Source organism: Strix aluco, chromosome 5 (genome assembly GCF_031877795.1).
Source record: "Strix aluco isolate bStrAlu1 chromosome 5, bStrAlu1.hap1, whole genome shotgun sequence".
NCBI classification, from domain to species: domain Eukaryota; kingdom Metazoa; phylum Chordata; class Aves; order Strigiformes; family Strigidae; genus Strix; species Strix aluco.
Genome location: NC_133935.1, coordinates 46,436,991 through 46,460,625, shown reverse-complemented (window position 1 = coordinate 46,460,625; position 23,635 = coordinate 46,436,991). Strand labels below are relative to the sequence as shown.

Below are 23,635 nucleotides of genomic sequence, written 5' to 3'. Positions count from 1 at the left end.
AGTTGTAGAGGGCGATGAGGTCTCCCCTCAGCCTCCTCTTCTCCACACTAAACAACCCCAGTTCCCTCAGCCACTCCTCGTACGACATGTGCTCCAGACCCTTCACCAGCTTCGTTGCCCTTCTCTGGACACGCTCGAGTAATTCAATGTCCTTTTTGTAGTGAGGGGATTACAAAACATCTTACTTGAAAACTTGGGGAAGCATATAAGACAGCTTGTCTAGTATTTGTAAATAGGCACAGGCAATGCAGGAATGACTGAATCAAAAACTTACCAGTTACTGTGTAAAGGTTCAAATACAGACCAGTGAAACGGGCTTCCTGGTAATAAGCACAGTAGAAGTCTAGAAGTCATGCCCTATTTGAAGGGTACTGAGGACTATGAATAAAACTTAATGAACAGCTTTTGTCTAGGACTAGAATATAAAAACTTTTATTAAAAGTAAACTCTTATAGTCACCTTTGAGGGATGTTTATTCTCTGACATTAATTTAGCTAATGCACTTATTTTCATTGTATTTATCTTCGGGTCTGAAGGAAATTCGGTACTACAGTAAGCCTTAAAAAAGGGCAAAAAGAATCATGTCAGTAGTTGTGATTATCTTTGATAAATTATGATATACTCCAATCATTCTGCTCAGTAGTGCTATGTTGATTGGTAAATCAATAGTTCAGTGAACATGTGGTTGGAAAATCTAATTTCTGAATTTGGTTTCTAAGCAATCATCTCTATCTGTTTTTTGGCATGCCCCTCTGCAGTGTCCCTGGTACTGGCCACATTCCTGTTGCAAACTGCTCTTCATTGACAGCTGTGCTGCTTTTAAACAGCACTTTGTGGTTCCAAAATTTAATGTTCCCAACCGTGGTGGGCATATAAAAGGAGCTGCAGAGAATTGCAAATTCATTCCAAGCCGGATTGGACCCAACTGCATAAGATGACATCTCCAACAAGTTTTAGTCAGCTTCACAAGGAGACTCAGTCCTGTACTCCTCTACCCTTGTGATTAAGGTCCAAATTCACTTACCTTTTCCCTTTCCAGCAGGTTTCATGCAGGCTATGGCTGCATTGTAAGGAGGAGACAGGCAAAGGAGGCATGTGGGCAAGTCCTGAATACAGTATGGGCTGAGTTGGGTGCAGAGATGTCTTATCCTCCTCACGCCTGTGCCCGGGGGGGAAGGTTGGACCTTCCAGATGCAGCAAGAAGCCCTGGGCACTTGCACAGGCTGTTCTGTTGCATCTGCAGCAGCTGGTGGAGGAGGGAGGAAAGAAGAACAGCACACAGACAAAAGCTGTGGCTGCATATCCTTATGACTACTTGTACTCAAACCAGAATCGATGACCACTGTGATAAATCACTTTTTTTTTTTTTTTTTTTTTTTTTTCCAGCTGAAATATGTTTGAATACTAAGATATTGGTGATAAATGTCCTGGAGATGTCCATGACATAAACCAGTTGCTTCCCAAGACCCAGTCTTGTGTAAGTAAGCCAAGGACAGTTTTGCCATCGATTTCAGTGAGGCCATTTCATGCTGGGAACTTGTTCAGATAATGTCCTGTACTGAGAAACCTCTTCAATAATTACAGATGGACCTATTAAGTTTGTGCATAAATTCTTCTCTGAGCTCAGTCCTAGAGCTGTTAAGCTCTATAATTGCTCCATTAGTCACAGATTTAAAGGGGTTAAGTAGAGGTTATAAACAGCAGTAACTAAATAAATTTTGTTGCTGTGATCTCCAACCAAAACTAAGAGGAGTTTCAGAACTGGAAAAGTTACAGTCAATGTCAAGACACTGATACAGGGACTGTGTGGTCACAGTTACATACAGCAGATTTTGTAGGAGTTCCAAGAAAACTCTGTCCTTTAGTGCTCCCTCTACCTCCCTTTCCAGTGTTCCAGTTCAGAAGAAACCTGATTTTTCATGCTGGCAAAATACAAAAAGTACTACTAAACAATGGCATCATTTTAAGACTTTCAGAGTGCCAAACACTGCATTGTACCAACAACATTCACAGGCATGAAGAAAATAAGATTTTCATAAAACCCTGGTGCTGCATTTAGTCACAAAGGAAGGAAATCCATGTAAGAAACTGAAAATACATTCTATATTTAGTATCAGCCTAATAGGGTAATGTGGTTACGGTTTACTGTTCTTCAGATTGATGGAGTTTTGCATTGTTTCACTGCAAAGGCCAAGCTTCTTAAGTGTGATCTTTCTGCTTTTGCAAATAAGCTGTCATAAAGTCAAGGGAAAAAACTTCCACATTCTTCTTTTGGTAATTCATTACCTTATGCAGGTCTAATGCTGCTCTGACAAGGCCGACACGAAATTGTCTGCTTTCCATGTTTTAAAGGAAGGGTGACTGTACCATTCTGCAAGACAAAGATGGATTACAGCCATCTATTACAGCCTAAGTATTTCCCAAGCAATATCTTTTTCTTTATATTACAGTTCATGTTTACAGTCCTCTAGGAGTCACAATAATTCTACAGAGAAAACATTTAACTTAAAATAGTATTCTCTGACTTGCTCTAGCATCTTATCTCCAAATCCCATTTGGGGAGAAAACTGAGAGCTTCATGTGATAGTAAAATGCAGCAATGCTCTAACCAGATGCAGAATATAAAATGAACACATCCTGAAAGTTTCAGTATAACCTAGCTGTGGCCCTCATTTTAAAATGATCTTGTCTTCCACCAGCAAATATTACAGGAGATGTTAAATGAAATGCATAACACTTCGGTGCCAAATTTTCAAAAAGTGTCCACCTCCAATTTCTTTTTTTTAAATATGCTAGAATATTGCCATCTGTGAATGTAAAGCTGTGAAAGTATGAATCTGAAATCTGTCAGCTGTTCATCAACATGCTCATGAGAAAAAAATGCAAGTGACAGAAGGCTGGGTTTTGGGGAGGAGGTTGCAGAGGGTGGGAGAAGCATGTATATTTTTCCAGAAGGCAATGAGAAGCCACACATAAATCATGGCTCGGGGTGCTTCCACTGGCTGTGCCGTGGAGCCAGGAGCTCTTCACCACTCACACCAGGCTGGAGCACACCCCGATGTTCCCGCAGACCCAGCATGTGACAGATCCCTGTCTCTGGGGCCAGGAATCAAACATCTCTGAAATTTCAACATGTCCCAGGGATACTCAGTTAAGTAGGAGGGAAATGCTGGTAATGGCACACCAGCTAGGTACCAAACACCCAACACTAACATCTCAGTATTTGTTCATGAGCCAACTCTTGACTTTAAAACCCACCAGTTTTTAAATAACTTGTCTCTTTAGAAGTTAAATAAATAACAAGTATTTCCAAGGGGGGAAAGATGTAGTATAAAGATATTAATATTTCTGATAACTTTAACCTGCTAGAAACCTTGGCTTTGTTTGTAATTTCTTCTCACACAGTTAGAATTCAAAGGGTCTATTATGGAATCTTTTAAGCCACTGCTTGTAATACAGCATATTAATATATTCATTTTCTCTTTCTAGTAGCAGTTTTCCATTCCAATTTCCTTTATCTGACTTCTGCATGATTTATTCTGATGATAAAATGCCCTCCTCTTTCATATAGTTAATTCATTCATGACTTTAAAATTCATATCTTCCCATTAAATATGCTGGCAAGTGTGCTCATGTCAGATTGGTCCCTTCCCCCTCTAATTTTCAGTAACCCATCTGAACAGAGGCTTCCTTAAATTTCCTTCTCTTTTAATAGTTTTTATTTAATCTAGATATTTTGTAAGAGAACTTTTAGGAACAATAATTGTTTCACACATGAAAAAGCCTCTTGACACACAGTATTATATTAATTATCATTAGCTGCATGCTTCTTAGCAATTCTGGCACTAGTTTACAGTACACACCTATAACATTTGTAGTACAGTGTCTCAAAATTCGCTGGAACAGCAACGTTTTCTCAGTGCTGAATGAGGCCCCATAAGAACAATAACTGTGTTCAAAGTCCGAAGATCCCATAACCTGCTCATCTCCACAATACAGCTCAGCTTTTGATCTCTGCACCAACTCTGTTGTTGCACTAGTCTATCTTTCAAAAAGATGCTCATTTTTGACATTTTGACTTTACAACTTTAAAAGGCACACAAGCAACAGCCTTTGGTAAATTGTCTTAACGGATTCATTGCTTCTAAACTCATTGCTTGTTTAACTCTACCTAGTTTTGACTTCTAACCCTTAAATCTTACTTATAAATGGATTAAATAAATTACTGGAGTCTTAAAGCAGGCCCAGAAATGCCCACAACTGCCCCTTGGTTTGTATTTGATCCTCAGGACACCCACACTCACACAGCATCTTCCTGCTTGACCCAGAACTCCTTCCTCCAGGCACAGTTTTGCTTCTGCAGGGCTGAAGACTTGGATAGATCTGATCTGCATAAGCACATTGCACTGTGAGGACCCCCTTTACAAAAGAACATTGTACCTACTTATTTTTAAAGCACAGCCAAAAGAGGAAGGGGATGGAAATGTGCTGCCCATCCTTTACATAGTATCTGAGACCTAAGAACTGCATTACCCTGGAGAGTGAAGTCTAGGTTCACAGCCCTCCTCAGTCTGAGAAAGTTAAACCTTGGTGGCCTACCTCCCATGAAAATGCACTTTCACTCCTTCTTGGGCCCAGAAGCAGGGGAAGAGCAAGAGGGGGCTAGTCTTTGAGGGCTGGTGGTTAAGTCAACTCTTCCTCATAGAACAGTCAGATTTGGGTTGTAGTCCCAAAACACATGAAAAATTAATGGACTCACCATCAGCTTGTCCTCCAGGTGTGTTTTAAAGGAAAGCATTTAAACACGAACTTGGTTCTCTACGGAAGAAAACAGTAGCTGCAATCAGGATATTCTGGACTCAAGGTCCTGTGTCGGTGACGGTCCATCCAGGCTTAAGCTCCTTACCATCCAGAGACAGTAGAAGATGTCAGACACCATCTGGTCATTGGTGTTTTCTACAGTTTTGCCCAAGACAATGAACCACCTTGTCTGCATCCCATCTGGGGCTCCCTACCATCCCTGTATATCACTGAGGAAAGCCAGACACCTCTGTCTGGGTGCTTGGGGGCAGACATCAGACCTGCGTGACTGGAGCCAGCTGGGAGCCTTGTGCTGGCTAATCACTACACCTCTTTTTCATGTGGGTACGGCTCACAGGTCACAGTACAGACAACTTTTATCCTTTGGACAAACAGCATGTTGAGCTTTCATGGTATGTCACTATAACACATTTTCCAAAACTTGAACACCTCTTGATCCTGTTTTTTGGAATCTTTCTTACATTCCAGCACCTCTTCCAAAATACTGAGGTAACAGCTTCTCAGATCATGTGTACAGCTCTACTAGCTCCCTCACGCCTCTCAGACACTCTGCTCTTGTATTCAGGGACTTCACTGGTTGCCCCAAATACAGTATTGGATTAGGAGCTTTAAGCAACCATTTATCACCTCCTTTTTAGGTTGACTTCACACCAGGATGCAATAAAACTGCCTTGAGTCTGATAACATCTAGCCCAATTACAGCTTCCACACGAGGCATAGGGTCATTAACAAGAAGGAAGATTTTAAATTCTTTTAGAAGCCAGCTCATGCTAGTTTTTGAATTAGCTCCTCATGTACTCCAGGAAACTGGTTTGAGAACTGGGATGGCCAGTGGCAGGCAGGGGACCGATACAGCTAAAGAAAGAGCATGAGCCACTTCAGAAGATATGTTCCAAGTTCCTCCCCAGGTCTTTTGCCTTTTATTCTCCAATTCAGGTATTACATTTCCACTGGTTTCCACCAGGATTGTGCATGCACCTTGACATGTTCACAGAAGTTCCACAATACAGAGTTTCACAACTGGGACAGGTCCCTACAGTTGGGACACCAGGGTGACAAAACAGATTCTGGAGAATTTCCCACTGAATAGGATGGAGAGAACATAATTACCACATCGTAGCACTACAATGCCTCATAAACATAGAATAGACTAGATTCATTTATCACAAAAATCACAGAAAGTAATTGATCAAAGAATATCTCTTTTATGTAAAATATACATTTGTAGGATATAATTTTAATACATCTTTTATAGTTATTGATGTTGGGTTTGCAACACTTTGAATTAAAAAAAAACCCAAAATAGTCTTGCTGCCAGAATTTTATTTCTCATAATACTTATAGTTTGAGGTAACAATGAAAGAAGACTGTGTGCTGTGAACTGAGTCAGTGATGTTTTCTGCAGTCACATTTCTGTTATCAAAGTGGAAAGTAAACTTAAGACTTGACATGTACACTAGAATTCATAGAAATATAGGTCATGGCAAACTGAGAAAGCAAGGACTTAGGCAAACCTACTCTGTTCATATTTGTGACCTTTGCAAAATATATCATTATTATGACAGAAGTCAAGACAGATGTAGTTTACATCACTATCATTATTAAGTGTGTGTCTTTGTATGATCCACAGCACAACTTACTGCAGGAACCAGGAAGAATACACACAGGGGTGTGGGTCTTTGCATGGAGCCTTAGCAATGATGACTTGAATTCAGCTTTCCTTGATATAGATAAAAACTGATATTCCATGCACACACATTTTATTTACAGCTGACTCATCAACAGTGACTAGTCACCCCTTCCTCTGGCAGCAGTAATTAGGAGCAGTCTTTCATCTTCTTTAACAAGCTCTACTTGCATGTAAAGTCTCAGTGACCTCCTCAAGGCGTGAGTTGTTTATCAGGGCCCATTCAGCAGCAGCAGTCTCTTTCCAGTACAGTCCTTGGTATGGCTAAATTCCATTGTCCCTTTTTCACCAGTCAAAAATCCATGATAAATTCTGTACAACACTGTAGTTAATATAACAGCAGCACCAGATATTATATTAATTCCTTTGCTAAAAGCTGTTTGCAATTATCTCTCTATTGACAATATTTTACCAAAACTAAATCAATGTACATCTCTAAATATCAGAAATGTATACTTTGATAAATACATTATTGTACAATAATTCTGACATGCAGGTCATGCTATTGGGCTAGGCTATATACAGAAGAACATGTTACATGGTCAACAATAAGTTATATTTCTTTTCCTAACAAAAAATAAAACGTGACAATCAGGGATTATTCAACAATCTCAAGGATCTCTTAAGATTTGAGCTGTTATGGTCTTCCCAATGTAGTTCTAAAACTCTACAGTTTAGGGTCATTTTTCCTCACCAGCCCAGAATATAAAATCTGCCTTTGCATTTGTCCTGTTGCATAAACAGAGGTTAATATTGAATGAAAAAGACACTAGAGGAGATACAGTTTCAAAAGTGTAATGAATGCTGGTTGCTAAGAGGAAGATTGATGCAATAGGCAACCGGTCAGTGATGTAAAGCCACTACTAAATCCCACTCGGAAAATCTTCAGAGTGCTCACATGAGTTAGTCTAGATGATACTAACTTGCACTTGAAAAATATATATATTTGTATCTATACACATAAGTATAGTCCATATGAAAAAAGAGAAAAGGAGAAAAATGTCCTTAGTTAACCTTAAAAGAGGGGGGCATTTTAACAGTATCTCTGTGCTTTATGGAGACAGATGGAGAATACAGTAGACAGGCTGCAAAACAGACAGACAAACAACATATAGGACAAAGCACCTCAAAAAACATTGACCGAAGAAATTTTTGAAGCTCATGAGCCAGAGGTATAAGGCTGGTCAAAAACCCGGACTTGAGAACTACTACCCTCTTACAGTGGTACAAAAAGGCCCCCAATAATCTTCTCAATTTTACTTGGTACTCAGCCTCTGAAAATGTTGAAGAACCCTGGAGTAGAGAAATTACTACAGTACCAAGCAGCACTTGCTAGCTTAAAATTGCAAGTCTGGATGGGGTTTACCTTTCTTGCATGTTTTGTGCCTTCCCCAAGCCATTAAGAAAGAGATCTGGCTTCTGCTTGCGTGTAACCAGTAATGACAACCTCTTTGCAGTTATCTGTGTGTAAACAACCGGAGACATTCAGAACTCTGATACAGCAATCCAGTACTGAAGTTAATCACAAAATAAAGCCATTTATAAACAAGTAGATTGTTAAAAAATAAAGGAAAAGGTTAAACAAAGAAAAACAATCCCACATGCAGACCAGTTTATCAGTGCTTTCATTTCAGCAGGATGGTACAATGTGGTAACACACATCCAGAGCCCTCTGTGGTCTCCGCGATCAGCAACACTGCTTGTCAGGTGATGGAGACAGGATGGTCCATGCAAATGAGCAGACCCAAGTCACATTGTGCAACCAAGACACGATTCCAGACATCTTCAGAATGGATTAGAGTCACAAGAAATGGAGGTTCAATGGAGTGACTGATAATTAGTTGGAAGCACATTATTTTAAGTAAATCTCCCTGAAAATATGCTTATTTATTGAATATACTGGCCAACGGCATCCACTAACTGTCCTTTTATTGCCACAGGAAAGTAGGACAATATAGTAGATAAAAGGAGAAGCGCTACCTTAGGTAATCTTTAAAAGCCAAGATAAAAATCTTCAGCTACCTAAGTGGCATTGCTTAATACTGACAGTTATATCATGCAGGAATTATACTGTATTTGTGGAGCCTATGGTTAATGCTACATTTATTTCCAATATGTGGTAAACAGTATTTGAATTAATACTATGTAGTCGATTGATGCCATCTGGTTTACAAGATGGAAGGGATGGGAGACCGAGAGCGCCTTAGAGGACAAGGTGAGCTGTAGGGTGATGTTACTGGAGACAGTCGCAGAGCATTGCCTGTCAAGCCAGCTATGTTGTTTAAGCTTCGAGATTTTTCATAGCCTTGTATGAGAAAATGCACAGACATCAGTTGAATTCAGCCAAAAAATAGACAAAGACAAACAATACAATGTAATGTAATCCAAGGAGCTATCTGGGACTCAGAGGGAATCTGCCTGCAAAAGAACTCAATGCTGAGACACATTACTACCAAAAGACATTAGTAAAGAAAATTATTTAAAAATTAATGCAGCTATTCTTTCCCAGAAAATTAAACAGACCATCACACAAGAGGTCTGACCTGCTCTTCCACATCCCATCTTGCACCCAGTGCCACTCTGCTGGCTTCTGCAGGGTTGCACAGAGTGCAAGATAAAGGATACCAACAGGGTCACTGGGTGAGCTATCTGGCTAAGCATAACCAAAAACCCATTAAGACAGACTATAAAAACTGTTAGAATTATATAATCTCTGTTAAACCCAATTCCTAATAAAGGATGATTTTCCTTTAAAATTAAATAAAACAAAAACCAGATAAATTGCATACAATATGTGTAAATCACTTCTGCAGAGGATTGAATGACAATATGGGAAAGAAGCTTCAACTTCATAAATATTAACCCTAAGACCTTGTGTCTAATATTAAAGTATAGTAAGATAGCAGATTTTTACATATTTGCAAATGCCTCCTGATTGGCAAATTTAAAATACCATATTTGTGCTCCTTCTCCATCTGACTCAAATGAAATAAATGGTAATCCACATAAGCAAGTAGTAAATAATTAATCATTAAATGAGGCAACCACATAATGCTTCACAATTTGGAGGGAACATTGCACTTACAGACATTTCTGTTCACATACACCATGAGCTCTAGCTACCTACTTTTTGCTACATATAGATTGTTTTCACCTAGTAGAGGCTATGTTGTAAAACGCTGGAGAAGCATTGCTATTTACTGCATCACTATCTTCATATTCAAGTATTTTCAATAGCACCTGAATAAGCCCACTTATGAAGAAAAGGATTGACCCATTGGTCTGGAGAGAGATATCAGCAAGGAAACACAATGAAGGTGAAGCTGGACAGGACCTTGCTCCTCAAGTACATGGATACATGCTTCACTGCAAGCATGAGAAGTCCCATTGGTTTCAATGGCACTACCTATTTCCTTGAAGACAAGTATGCATCTAAGCATTTGTCAGGTTTATATCAGGTTTATATCATTCAGATATGAATTGTTTACAGTGAAATACTGAGACTTTTCCCACAGAAACTATAAAATGTCGATGACAATGCAGCTAAACATTATATGGGACATCACCAGACTTTTTATTGAAATAGTCACTGGCTCAACTTCCAAATGTCCAGATAACAGACAGCTAGACAGTTGTTGGCATCTCCAGGAAAAATCATATCTTAGGTTCTCCCCTAATGACAATTAACATATTTCTTACCTACTGAGAATTGCATACTGTAAAACTACTTAACGCAAATGTGTAACATGTCTGTTAAAATACTGTGCAATGTTATCTCCAGATTGCAAGGGCAGGCTAGACTGTGATGCTTCACAGACTTCTGATACATTTCAAAACCAGCCTCCAGTCTGAGTGTCTATCAGTATTTACGCAGATTAGAAAGAATCATGTTTGAAAGGGGAATCGAGGGGAAGCACAATGATGGTGCATGTATTTAACCTCCCTTGTAAACATAAAGCTTACCAAAAAAACCCCAAAATAATCAGGTAGCTTTTTTACACAGAAACTAGGAAAGTATTCTTTTAAAATGTTTATCCTGCTACTTTTCTAATGATAAAAGCAAAGAACGGACAGACGAAGATGGTAAAGATGATAAAGAAAACAGGAACTCCTAAAAAATGAAAACCAGATACACAAGATGAATAGAGATAGAGGCATAATCCAAAATCAGTACTTTCTAGGTATTTTAGTTGGGTTTGGATCAGCTCTGAATCAGTATCATCTCAGAGACGGAGATAAGGTGTTAATGCAAAAAAGCTCATAATAAATGAGGATTGAACACTACTAAGAACCAACCAAGGAACCAAAAAAACAAGGATATACCAAAACAAAGTGAAAAAATAAAATAAAAAAGTAGTAGACTTGATGTGTGAATTAAATTCAAGTATTCAAAATCATATGGATACTACTTGAAGATGTTTTCTGCTTATGAGCTAATTTCCCTACTCTGTATAAAATAAGCTTAAAATCCAGTGGCTAAAACATTTCAGCCTAGGCTAAGGTTATCATCAGAGCCAGTCAACGAGTGTTTCTCATTGAGAAACTGTCAGTTCTGAACTCAAGCCCCTTTTTTTCTAGTAAAAACTATGAAAGAATTTTCTCTTGAATCTAGATTTTGAAATGAAAATGTTCACATGGTCCCAGGGTAAAATACGTTTTATTATTACAGAAATATGTCTTTAGTAACTGACGGTGGTAATTTCTTTTATTATTTCTGATCTGTTCTAATTGTGGTCACTGCCAAGTGAACAGCACTGAAATGCTTATACTAACATTCCTAAAAGAAGCCAAGAACCTTATCTTGCAAAATGCCATGGCAATCTGCCTTATTCAGGTGTTCCTGACCTCCTCAAAGATTGGACTCTTACCATTAAATAATCCTAGTTGTTGAGAAGACAGTGTGAGATATATGCTCAGTGGAAAGCATCCTAAATCTGTGCAAAAACATGTTTGCAATGAAGCCCCATTTAATCTAGACATCATATGTAGGAATATGTAAAACACAGGAGCATAGAGACAATCATACTCTTTAGAATACCATACATATCGAACTCTAGTTGTGTATCTGCACAGGTTTAACCTACTGAGCTCATGCTTTTGAAATGTAAAAAGAGTACTTGCAAAATAACCTAAGACAATTCATCTAGGGTCTACGGCTGGCAGGGAGAGCTGTTTGCTGTACATAAAGCAAGGGTATTTTTTAAAAAAGCCAGAAAAATCTCAGCCAAAAACATTTGTCCAGTGCCACATGGCTACTGCAGATGAACTCTGACGTGAACAACTGCATATCAACACTCAGGAACGGGAGACCTGTTGGAATGATGCAATTTGCCAAGAAACCAAAGCAATTTTTATCTAAGGAAATGTCAAGACTGCCACTGGCACTGCTGATTTTGGGGCTATGCCCTGAGGTTAAGTTTGCAGCCACAGCCAGCTGTGGCCTGATGGGGTAGCCACACCATCAGTCACATGGGTGACACATATAAAGACAGAAGGTTTTGCAAACTCTGCCTGGGGAACCCAATCCTACTGAACAGTGAGTAATCAGATTTGAAGAGGCTGAATAACTAGAAAGCCATTTTTAGCACTTTGCAAGATCAAACATTGTTTACTGTGGTTGAATTCTGTTTGGGGTAGACAGTCACCTTTTAGCATCAGTGGTGTATTACAAAGAGGAAACATTTTGTGGCATTATGAACTCAAACTTTTCTTTGAAAGAAATCTAAATAACATATGGTTTGTTGTGTCCAGGGCAAAAATGTGGCTTACTTTTGATATTTCAACCTTTAAGTGCAATTTATTCATCTGTAATTTTTACTGAGTTATTAAGTACAGACCAAAGTTATTAAATAATTCATTTGTCTTTTAGAACGACAAATGGTATTGAGTGATGAGTGGTTGAATGAGCAAGGTCTGAATTGCAGGCTTTTCCATTAAAGATAACAGACAAATGAAGACACAAGTGAAATGAGGGTCCAACATCAAGCACATTTTATGAAGACTAAAGAAGATGAGTGTTTCTAAAAGGAAAGCAGGAAAAGAATGACTAGGAGTAAAGAAAAAAAGATACATTGTGAGTACAGTCTTTCCTCTAAGAGCATTGTGCACATCATTTTACTCTAAGATTGCTTTTCACAAGCACATTGCTGAGTAACCTTTTATGATCTAATGAAAGAAGTCCATACCTTTCCTGATCCCTCCATCAGTAGCACACGTGTAATCACCTGTTGTCAGTAGGAAACATGTTCCCCCTCTTCTGTTTTTGTCTCTTGTACTAGAGCGTCTGATGGGAGGGAGCCTTTCACCAGGTGAGAGTGGCTGCTCACTTCCTGCACTGTCTTCACCTGATAACACTGGTTAAAGCACCATGCCCATTTACAGACAATAATGAATGAGGAAATGAGACATCACAAAGAGCTTATGCTGAATGCTGGATATTCCCATCACTCAAAAAATAGTTATAAGGTAAATCATTAGAAGAAAACAAGATTGTAATTTACCATTAATCAGTACAAAATGGCAAAAAGTATATTTTGTATTCAAGAACAAATTATCTTTTGATTTTCCTGTTCTTCTTTTAAACCTTATATAAAGTTATACTAAACTAACATGAAATAAGAAATAATCAAATCAAGGCTCAGTTAGTTGCCTATTATGGACTGTAACTTTTCGGAGTACAGTCAGCATTGGATGTTTCAAACAAGTATTTATTATTTTGGCTATCTTTTTTGCTAAACAAGAGGTCATGTTAGTAATTTTGCTTAGAATATGTTGTTTAGCATATTTTAAAGACAACCCCTCCACCAGGAGGGTTAAATTTTCAACATTTGGCACTAAAACCTGTTTAATAACACACTTAGCTTTCATTTCTATATTTATCACACTTGGAGTGCTTGTCATCATAAGTACCCAACATTAAATGCTGTCTTTGTCTACTATTTCAGATTCATGCCACACTTCAAGAAAAAAATCTCTGCTCAGTACAGCACATAACAGGTAATGGCATATTATTGACTTCAGCTTTACCTTTGCATTTAAACCTGAGCACATGTTTTTCTGAACTGGTAAGGCAAAGGTCTATATTCAGCCTTGAAGTTTTGCACAGAATTCCTAGTGATGCTAATAGCATTCTCGACCAGAAATAAAGCTACAGTGCACGACGTGAGCGGTGGCACTACTGAAGAGAAAGTTAACACTTTAAAATGGCTGCTTTTTGCATATCTGCTTTCTCTCTAACTTCAAGGATTATAACACCTTGCAAATAAAGCTACAGACACAGAAAAGTGTCTCTTTGCTCTGATCACACTGAGCCTCCTCTATTCCAGAATACCTTTAGTAGGACCTGATGGCATGAAAAAGCTGTTATCATTAACACTTTAAAGATGTTGTCTGAAAGCGGGTATCAGTCAAAGCACTGTGAAACTAACTATATTCCACCCTCAGTGTGAGTCCTTTCAAGGGTTTCCATCCTCTTAAATACATTTAGGATGTTCAAAAAGCTGTGTTAACTTCGTGAACACTCACTCAGAGACTGAAACCAAGCCTCTTTGAACATAAATGTTACTCAGTAACAGAGCAACAGACCAACGACGGATATCTTTCAGAGACCAATTTTCCAGACTCTTCTTTTTAAAAATAAATTTCAGTTACTGAATGACAGTAGTCAGGGGTGGTTTTGCTCTTATTATTCTTTCGCAGATTTCCAATAGGAGTATAATGACTGGTATGTGAGCTTTATAACCAAATTGTGCTTGGCTTAAGAGTAAGTACATTCAAGAAACAAACATAAAAATCCTTGCTACTAAAAGATTTGTTTTAATTATACTGAGAGATAAACTGAGAGATTAATTTAAAGAGGTATGGAATATGGGACAGTGGCTTGGAGGGGCAGAGGCTAACATTTGATATGCATTTTCACAGCAATTAGCACAAAATACTCCTTACCCATCAACTCTAACAAATAAGGTAAGATAAATCATAAAAATCAACACTAATAATGATGATGTTGCTAGGGGGTGTCATTTTCATTTTTCTTGACAAACTTTACATTAGCTATGCTATTATCATTCAATTAATAGTAAATATCATGCAATCTCATCTAACACAGACAAAGGAGGTTCTTCTAGCCAGGGAAGCAGAATGCCAAATGGAAAGAAAGCTAGAAAGAGAATTTCTTCTTATTTCCTTTGAGTGCTGGGCTTTTGATGTAAAGCACCTGCTCCTTTTAAATGACTGCTTCTTTGTAAGATCTTGCTTAGCAGGCCACGATGTGGCACAGGCAAAGCTGACACAAGAGACAGACACTGAGGCAAAACACCATGGAGTCCAACAGGGTGGGACACGGTGGCTGCTCAAATAGTCACAGTCATGCAGAAAAACAAGAAACATCCATATGACGCAACAAACAACAGGCAAAAGAAAAGGTTGATATCATCAGCAGGAAAGCATTCTCAACAGAGCAAGCAAAACTGTATAGACCAGCTACATAGAGGTTTGGGAACATTGCTATACCTATTTTGTCCTCTATGAGACTGACACACGCAAACACTGGAGGGGAGAAGGGTGGGAGCTATGTCTTCTCCTGGCAGAAAGACTGGCTGCTTTCTGACCCCTACCAAACATACTGGTCTATAAAGTGTTTTCAGAGGACATGCATTTCCAGTGGGGTCCTACCTGATGATCTGTTGTGCTCCATCAGCTGGTTGTCCTTGCCCAGGCAGATGTCACCCTGTGTGCTATTGCAGGCCATGTTCAAGTCTGTCTTGCAGAAGGTGGGCGAGCTGGCTTGAGGAGCAGGAGGGATGTGCTTCTTCCGCTTCCTCGGCAGTTTCTGTTTTGCCATGGCCAGGGAGTAGTACATCCCAAAATTGTTAACTATCACAGGCACAGGCATGGCTATGGTGAGCACCCCCGCCAGAGCACACAGGGCTCCCACCAGCATGCCCGACCAAGTCCGTGGATACATATCCCCATATCCCAGGGTGGTCATGGTGACTACAGCCCACCAGAAGCCGATAGGGATATTTTTGAACTGCGTGTGCTCACTCGCTGATGGGTCATTAGGCTGGGCTCCCACCCGCTCTGCGTAGTAGATCATGGTGGCAAATATCAAAACACCGAGTGCCAGGAATATTATCAGCAGCAAAAATTCGTTGGTGCTGGCTCGCAGAGTGTGGCCCAGCACCCTGAGGCCCACAAAGTGCCGGGTGAGCTTGAAGATTCGCAGGATCCTCACGAACCTTACCACCCTGAGGAAGCCAAGCACGTCCTTAGCAGCTTTGGAGGAGAGCCCGCTCAGGCCCACTTCTAGGTAAAAGGGCAGGATGGCCACAAAGTCAATGATATTCAAGAGGTTTTTGATGAATTCAAGTTTGTTGGGGGAAAAAACAACACGTACTAAAAATTCAAATGTAAACCATACCACACAGACTCCTTCCACATATGTCAGGGCAGGATCTGTCTCAATTTCATACTGTAGCACAGTTTCTGTCCCATTGATGACCTGCTCAGTTTTGTTTATAATAGTATTGAAAGCCTCATGCGTTTCCAGGCAAAAGGTTGTGATTGAAACTAGGATGAAGAATAAAGAGGCAAATGCAATGAACTGAAACAAAAAGAGGGAAAAGAGACATCAGAACAACATAGCTCTTCACATTAATACTAACAATATCAGGATCATTATAAATCTTTTACTGGTTCATCCGCAAATTATTCAGAAATTCGTATGCATAGAACTTTTAATCTAGGCCAGAGGAGAGCTGCAAACAGCTCTCACACATAGGCCAGAAGTCCTGGAGTCAGAAAAGTCTTAGTGATGGATACCGTGATAGGCTGCAACTCATTCAGAAAGTGGCAACAAATTCTTTAATCTGAATTCCATTCAATTGTCAAGGTACCTTACAAACAGCCCCCATATACACCAATCTCAGCAAGATGAAGGCTGTCCACCCCTCACATAGTGGAAAATGGGGCTGACCCTAACGGTCTTGAGATTATGGTTCAGGAATTCACACCTGGCCTGAAGGGCACCTCAGAGGGTCCCAGGAACAGATCCAAACACTGTGTTTCCTTTGGATTTTCAATGATTCACAAACACAGCATATTTACTGATAGAAAATGCCCTCCGTGTTACAGGTAGAGTTGGCTGCACAGCCTGTTATGTTTGCAATCATCCATCACTCATACTCTTAGGCAAGACTAAGAGTAAAGCTAGCAGAACCTTTCCCACTGCAGTGGCAGAGCTTTGCCAGTGTGTTAGGATCCACAATCCTGATATCAAAGTTACAAATCCAGGACAACCTGAACAGATAAGGAAATACAAATTCAGTTCTATTAAAGGCACATGAATTGATAAATACAGTTAAATAATCTGGAGACAGCACTCACAGAGGATTGTTAAGCACTTAAAAAACATCTGCTGCCTGATCTTCAACTCAGTCATCACAGTCAAGCATTGAAGAAAAGAGAACGTCCAGGACAGGATTTCATAAAAATTAACATTGAACCAAACAGCTGGAGGAGGAAATAAACTTTCTTATACCCAGTAAAATGTGCCAAATTAAAAGGTGTTTCAAGGGCAGTTGTTCCTTTAACTACAATGGTTAACTTTTTTTAAGTGACAATACATCACTGCACTCCAACAGCAATGGTGTGGTACATGAATAGATGGCGCGTTTAAATCCCTCCCTGAGTCAGGATTTATAACATGCTATGTGTTTGTTATTCTGGATTTTCAGCTTAGTAGATATTTTATAGCCAGTATTATCGTGGGAAAAAAACTCTCTGAAGACTTGAAGATTTTCTAAGGTGTTATGGGCCCAAAGAGACAAAAAGATGCCCAAACAGGTTTTTGAAAATATCTAGTGCCTATGTGCTTCCTCACATATCTAGCAGCTTGAAATTTTACCTTTACCATTGTCTAATACCAAGAAAGAAACACATTTCTTTCAAAATGGCAGCAAATTACTAACTCTTTTGTCTTTGGATTTTTATAATTTTAAACTGTTACTTGCTAGTAAAACAAAAATATATGATAGGGATCTCTTAGCTTGAAGCAGGCTCTTCATCCTTTTTAATATTATTTATTTTAGTAAACAAAACTAATGTATTTTATGTTTCCCTTAATACGACTTACACATCACTCAGGGTATCACTCCTAATCTGTTAATTCCCAACCTGAAACTGAGTACCTTAAAGAAGTGCAGCAAGTATATCAAATCATATTCTCTACTACCACCCTACTGGAAATGGCAGTTTACACTCTGGGTTCCAGTGGTACAGCCAAGAGAAAATGGGGCAGCAGGACGCTAGTATGTTACCACACCAAAATCCTGAATCTCATTGAAAATATCTAGTTATGAGAGAGCAAGAAGCAAGAATGCCTCTGTTATGTCACTTTAATCCAGTCTGCAGCATTGTGGCAAAACTGATTTTGTGTCCTTTGGGTATCAATCACCGAATTTAGTATTTAGCAGTCAGATTTAGTATTATGTGCCACAGGAGTTCATTTGGGCTGGTACAATACTGAATGGTTGCATTTTTCTAACACGGAACATTAATTAGACAACAGAATGTTGTCTCTACAACCAGTAGAAATAATTGCTTTTATTCTGAGAAACAAGTTTAAATTTGCAATGTAGGCCTGGCAAATTTATTATATTCAAACTCACAAGATATATCTATCTACCAAAAAACCCCATATATCTACCTATATCAGAGATTTGCAGCTTGTTTATGGCTTCCTTTCCACAGTCAATGAAACAAAGTTATTACACCAAGCTTCTCAATAACAAACGCTCTAAATCTGTTATCTTTCAGAAAGGACTGACTCAGGGAACGAACTGAACACTTATCATCCAGTCTGAATTTCTAGTCACGAGCTAAGCAAACAATCTTGCACTGTCTGGCTGATTTTTACTAATCAGGCTTTTCTGCCTTTGCCTTAACTACAGAATTGCTGCACTTTCATAGCTTATTTATTCCTGGCACCTGACACCAACATACACAAAAAAGCCTCAATCTTGTGTGAGACAACTAGAATCAGCAAATACAACCAGATTTATATAACCTAAGTGAATTAACCTCAGCAGATCTTTGCAAAACCTCTCCATAACATGGATAGAGAATTTATCAGACTCTAAGCCACCAGTGGGCTAAGAATGACCCTTGGGAGGCTCCTAGAGTATTCTCCAGCATCCTTCTACACAGTGAAGGAGGGAAAAAGCAAACAAATCTGTGGACATTGAGGATCACTGAAGCTAAATCAGCACTGTAGTTTGCCATCTGGGTGGGAACTTCTAACAGATAAACATCAGGCAACCTCTTTAACAGCAACACTTTGGTGATTTCAGACAACTATGAATATTTTTTGTCTGAAAAGAACAGAAATTTACATTCAATTTAGCCAAATTAAAATTCACCAACAACTCAGATATAATAAGAATTAATTGTGCATTCAACAGTGCACTGAATCTAATAGTATGTAAATAATTAGCACCTGTTTCTGGGCAGTATTTCAGAAAGACAATCCATTCTGGATCAGATCCTTTCTAAAAAAATGCCAAAGACCAAGGGATTAACTACAGGTTGAACTGCCTGACAAGCTATTTATTACTGTTTCACTCAACATTGACACGGAAAGGCCACAGTGCACTTGGCAGTTGGCAAAGGAAATAAAAATTTTTAACTGTGCACCTACATTCAGTGGCCCTTTATTATCCCTAAAGGCAAAAGACATTCAGTCATTTACAAAATCTGCTGAGTATCCTACCCTATTATCCTAAAGGCAATCATCTTTCAGAGGTTAGAAAAAAGAATCTGTGGTGACAGATTTCTTAATAATCCTGCAATTTCCATTCATAGCAATGTAAAACAATGTAAAACAACGAGATGTACACATTTCTCCACGCACACAATAGCATATACATCACTGATTTTGAGCAAAGACACTTATTCCTTTTATCTCTTGTTGCATTTTGTTTTAAACTGTAAAATTCTTGGATCTGGACATTCTGGACAGAGCTGGCACAGCACCTGGCACGATGAAACCTCATACACAAGAACACCTACGATGTTACTGTAATATTCAGAAGGTTCAGAGAACATGCAAGAAGAAAATACAATGGCTAATGCAAGAAGGAACATTTTATCAGTCAAAGAAAAATGCTTAGCAATTTACATTAACAAAGATATTTCCTTAGTTTTACATTACATAATACTAGGCAATATGTAGAAAAGACTGGCATGTTTTTCAAGAACAGTTGTAATGATAGAAATGAAATTAAGTCATGTGCTATCCTCACTTTATGCTTTACTTCTGCTTCATCCTAATTCCACCTTCTCTCATTTTGAAGGTAATGAGTCTCTAAAAACACATCCATTTTTGTTCATGTGGGCAAGCACCACATTTCAGACAAAGTCAATACAGATCCAAACTCCCAGATTCTGGTGGATGGGACCAACCAAGTTCTAGTCCTCAGTCCTGCTAATGTCCACAATAACTGGGGTACCACACACAACTCTTGGTTGGATTTTTTATGAAGCACACAAATCTAAAAGGAGTTAGCCTGATCATAATTTCAGAAAGGTCACAGCAAGAGACAATTTTTTGTTGGAATCATCAGCAATTTTTCACTGTGAGAAGTTCTGAAAACTTAGGTTTTGAGTAGTTGCAAGACAAATTCAGCCTTGGTATACAGCAAAATGGCTTCATCAACCCCCTTTTTTAAACCAAAGATTGTGGCTCAAGCACATGGCTTGAAACCTTTTGGAAAAAAAATAAGAAGAATTTTCAAATCTGTTCCAAATAATCAGGATCATTTTCTCATTTCTTTAAAGTTTTAAAAAAATAGTTGTTTCTTGTTTGTTTCAATGAATGAGATTAAATTGTCTTTCTTCATTTAGGCTTTCTTTTTTTCCCCTGAGGGACAACACTTTTCTAAGTGAGAGAATGGTTGTACAGACACTCCATGGCCACCCAACCATCCTTTTTAAAATTGAAATTAATATATATTTAATTAATAAAATGTTTCGTCCATTTATGCCAGAAAAGTTAAAAGTTACAAAAATGTTCATTATGTAATAAACAGCATGCAAAAAGTTCCTCCTTAAGTAGTTAAGGCTCTCAGTTAGGTTGCTGATTCCCTCTGCTCACATTTTGAAGGCAGTGTGCACCCAATTTTATTCATGCGTGTCAGCATCACATTTCAGACAATGTTGGTACAGATTCCAGCTCCCAGCTTCTCTAGTTGATGGGATCAGCAGCCAAGCTCTGTTGCTGAGTCCTACTAATGTTCACAATAAGTGGATTAATCATTTACAACTTGATTTTTTAATGAAGTACATAAATCTAAAGTGAGTGTCAAATGCCTGCAGAAAACTTGTTGGAAGTAGAAAACTTTATGATTCCTATTTTGAATTCAGTGTCCCATGGGGAACATGGGAACATCCAGTGTTATGTTTTACCTTGCACATAGCTCCTAAAGTGCCTTGAAGAAATTAAGGTCATTTTAAAAATTGTGGCTGCAAATGACCTGACAACAGTCTCGTAGGCCATGTCTGGATTTCACAGCAGGAAAAGGCACCTGGTCAGAGGATGCTGTGGCTGACATCTAACCCACCTGTCCAAGTTTCTTTTTCAGTGCAAACCCAGACATAGGACTTGTACAATTTGTCATTGCCTTGTGATGGAGACAGGGTCTGACTTCAGTCATTCTAAGGTTTATCAGCTTACACACAGCCCAAATAAAACAGCAACAGAGCTAGAAATTGATCCTCACACGCAAGTGTTATTCATATTCATAAAATCTGGCTCATACTACTCCATATTCAAGATACACTTTGTCAGTCCATCCCATACACTTAAAAGAGTCTATTTCTACACATTATTTAGTATTCCAAGATGGACAGGTCATAGTCAGTGAAGAGGTTAATGCACGGTTAATTGTTGGTTGTCATGGTCACCCTTACTTCTTGTTTCATAGTTAAGTTTTGAATAAAATCACTCACAATATTTCGGTATTTTCCCAGAAAGAGTTTGTATCCTGTCTGGATACAACTTGTTCTGGGGTTGGATCTCAACACCTCCTCCTTCAACTCCCCTCACTGTGTAATGTATACTTTCTAACACGAGTATTCAATAGCAGCTTTTAAGGTTCAGTTAGTTCATTGGAGTTTTGTTCCAGGACTTAGAAGTCTTGCCCTTGACACACTTGACTACAGAAAAAGAAAACTACTCAATATTTAATAAGCCCTTGGAAATACAACATTTAATATACTCTAATGCAGGTACAGAATTGCCTTTAAATAAAAAAGATGACAGTGTTGTTTTAAATACATATCTTCACAGGCACATTATGAGACTTGATACATGCATGTTGCTGGAATTTAAAACAATTTAAAAAAAAACAATAATCCTCCCCTCCACACTTAGTAGACTAAAAATACAACTATAGGGAGACTGTCACAGAAAAGAGATTGTGATTTATTACTTGAAGAAACCTGCTTTGATGGTTTGCTCACAATTGAAACCAAAATCCTGCTTTCATTTAAAACGAGTTTACTGAACACCTTAACTTTTCCTGACCAAAATAAGAGTGGAGGAGTTTCCACAGTCATGATTTCTTTGCTTTTCCACCAGATCATTCATGCTAAACAGAACCCTCAAAACAGAGTAACTTTTCTGTTGGATAACAAAATACTTAAAAGGAAAGCAATATTTATTTTAATATCATACTCATTTTGAAAAATCAAAATTAAATTTCCATACTTTGGAGATTTAAAAATTATTTCCAGTGATGTCTATTCACATCTGCTAGTCTAAGCCTCATCTTTTCATAGTTCAGAATATGATACAAATTAATTGAAAAAGGAACTGATTCAGTGTCTTCCTCTTACTATCCTCTGACCACAAGTAAACCAATCTATGTATTTTGACTACAAAAATTTAGTCAGATATTAGTCAGATATATTCATTACAAAACTGTATTTTACAATTTTTCTTCATATGTACTCTGCGACTCATTGATCAACACTATTTCTTAGAATAAGACAGTTATAAGTGGCTATAGCAAAATCAAACATTCCCATCATATACATTATAATATGATATTGATTTTTTTTTTTCTCTCAAGGTTCAGGAAAGAAAAGTCTTTGTTCCCGTAAATCTTCCACATATTTGTCCTGTAATATTCTGCACAAGCCTTTTTTATTCTTCCAGGAATTCAAACCCCTAATTATTTTGTGGAATCCCCCCAGTTCAGTAGGAGTGAGACCCAATCAAAGAAGGAACAAAACCCCAATGTCACGTACTGCTTCCAATCAGACTTAACTAACTTGCGATGCTGTTTTTTTAATCTAGTTTTATAGCTCCTTAGTCAAACAAAACCAAAGTCTTAAAAAAAAAATCCCCAAAAAATTCCAATAAATTTGAGGCATTTGGGTGTTCAATGAAAATATGACTCTACTATGGATGTTACTTAGGCAGAAAAAGAAACTGCATTTGTAAAGTACCTGGCATGCTTTACTCTAATGAGTAGCAACTAACACTGAAATGAAACCACAGAATTAGATACCACTTCCAGCTTTAAAGGGAGTTGTCTCTGAGTTTAGATTTGATAGTCTGTCCTCATTTCTGATTTTAACACGATAGATTTTATCTCTATGTTTAATTTCATCTGGCTATCAGGAGACTATAAAATCATAATGTGATTTCAGAATGAGTTATTGAGATGACCGTACCTCTCTGTATGGTTTAATGTTCTGTGGGGTGAAATTTAAATATTAACATTCATTTTACACAAACCCAAATATCTCACCAAACAGATCATCAGTATCTTCATGACTCTATTTCTCAAAGTAGCTATTCTTCCTTAGCTATAATCTCCCCTTGGAAAATTATAATTTCATGAAAAAAAAAAGGAAAAGTTACATATGTTTTTATGGTGTGATGCATTTTCAGTGCATTGCATCTGGGTATACTGTGTGAGAAATCAAATACCATCAGCAGCTACTAACCAAACTGCTGGCATTTAAAATATAAACTCAAGGCAAATATACTACCAGTTTGTTTCATCACTCATAAATCATAATCTCTCACATTAAAACTCTCCAAAGATTAAGGAATGGATA

General features: G+C 38.3%; 1 protein-coding gene across 9 annotated transcripts in view; it reads right to left on the bottom strand.

The window, feature by feature from the left end:
- Positions 1–5,707: 5,707 nt before the first annotated feature.
- KCNC2 (potassium voltage-gated channel subfamily C member 2) overlaps positions 5,708–23,635 on the bottom strand; it is a 105,851-nt gene continuing 87,923 nt past the window's right edge. The window contains exons 3-6 of one of the 9 annotated variants that reach the window (XM_074827223.1): positions 15,182–16,112; positions 12,694–12,861; positions 7,875–7,969; positions 5,708–6,830 (exon numbers count right to left, since the gene is read on the bottom strand). In XM_074827223.1, the coding sequence (XP_074683324.1) occupies positions 7,908–7,969; positions 12,694–12,861; positions 15,182–16,112 (1,161 nt within the window). In that variant the 3' untranslated portion in view covers positions 5,708–6,830; positions 7,875–7,907. Of the gene's footprint in view, positions 8,814–10,107; positions 10,620–12,693; positions 12,862–15,181; positions 16,113–23,635 lie in introns of those variants that run through there. The other 8 variants (XM_074827219.1, XM_074827222.1, XM_074827220.1 and 5 more) reach the window with 8 other exon arrangements.